The sequence below is a fragment of the Carassius auratus genome, chromosome 2, assembly GCF_003368295.1.
Source record: "Carassius auratus strain Wakin chromosome 2, ASM336829v1, whole genome shotgun sequence".
Taxonomy (NCBI): domain Eukaryota; kingdom Metazoa; phylum Chordata; class Actinopteri; order Cypriniformes; family Cyprinidae; genus Carassius; species Carassius auratus.
This window is the reverse complement of record NC_039244.1, coordinates 18,362,828-18,363,955: the sequence shown is the minus strand read 5'-3', so window position 1 is coordinate 18,363,955 and position 1,128 is coordinate 18,362,828. Positions and strand designations below refer to the sequence as shown.

Here is a 1,128-nt window from a genome sequence, read left to right as displayed (position 1 = left end):
ACCTCTTTGGCTTTCTTTCTGCAACACAAGTAATATGTTTAAAGATGTGCATGACAAAAAAGATTTTTTCTTCCCCCATATAATGAAAATGTCTGCTGACTGAGGCTATCATTCTGTCTCACATCTGTTCTCCGGAACAGCATAAGGTGAATAAATGATGACAGAAATGTCTTTTTCGGGTGAACTAGCCCTTTTAACATTAGTTTCAAAATAAAACATGCAGCATAGCAAAGTAATGTTGTCATGTCACATTCTACTTTTTGAAATGTTTTAGTATACGTATATTACATATGCATACTATTAAGAAATAGCGAACAGATGTATTTTACAATATTAACTAGTTTTCCATTCTAAACATAGCCCAGACCAAGCCTAGCTCTAGCCAGCCGTGACCATAGCACAAGATGCTACTAGTTCTTGTTGCATATGTTTGGAATGTAATGAGCTGGTAGACTGGGGCCAATCGGTTTTGCTATAATTAATAGAGTACTTTGAGGTGAAATATTGATGACACTAAGTGGCTCATATGGTTTTTGTTTATGGGTATGGTCTATTGTGTGTGTGTAAACTGACAAGACAGTTTGGAGTTTTTTTTTGTTTGTTTTTATTATATATTTTTTTTAATAAATGTGTGAAGTATAAGTCTGTTTATCTCACTCAGACAGAGTGTGTAGAGTACTGCTGGGAGCCTTATGCTTAAGTACAGTGTGCCACAGCTCAGCCCTAGTGTTGTTATGGACTGTGAGCTTTCTGTAACGTTCATTAGGGAGATGTTTATTCTTTGATGTTGGTGTGCTTGGCAGAGTAAGCGGGCCTTTATTTCTTTGGAGGTATGTGTGCCCTGTGTTTATAGCAGCAGGATTGGCTTGTTCAGCGGCTGAGAAAGCACTTTCAGATGGGATGGTGTATGTCTGTGTGTGGGCTCTCGGGCCAAATGTGTATGTTTTGGAGGATGGGATGTGTGGACAGATGGTCTGTGGTGACTGTCTGCAGGGGTGGGGACCTCATTCTGGTGCGCAGACACACATTCGGCACACGGTTATGTCTCAACATCCAGTTATCAGGCTTGACCTCTCCCCCGAACGGAGCAACAAATTCAAGTCTCTTATGCACCCCTATTACTCATAT

At 40.2% G+C, this 1,128-nt stretch overlaps 1 protein-coding gene across 1 annotated transcript in view; it reads left to right on the top strand.

Annotated features, from left to right (window-relative positions):
* The first annotated feature begins 952 nt into the window (after window positions 1-952).
* The window catches only part of LOC113040761 (astrotactin-1-like), a 100,480-nt gene continuing 100,304 nt past the window's right edge, over window positions 953-1,128 (top strand). Inside the window, exon 1 of the mRNA XM_026199019.1 lies at window positions 953-1,038. Coding sequence (XP_026054804.1) covers window positions 953-1,038 — 86 coding nt within the window. The remainder of the gene's footprint in view (window positions 1,039-1,128) is intronic.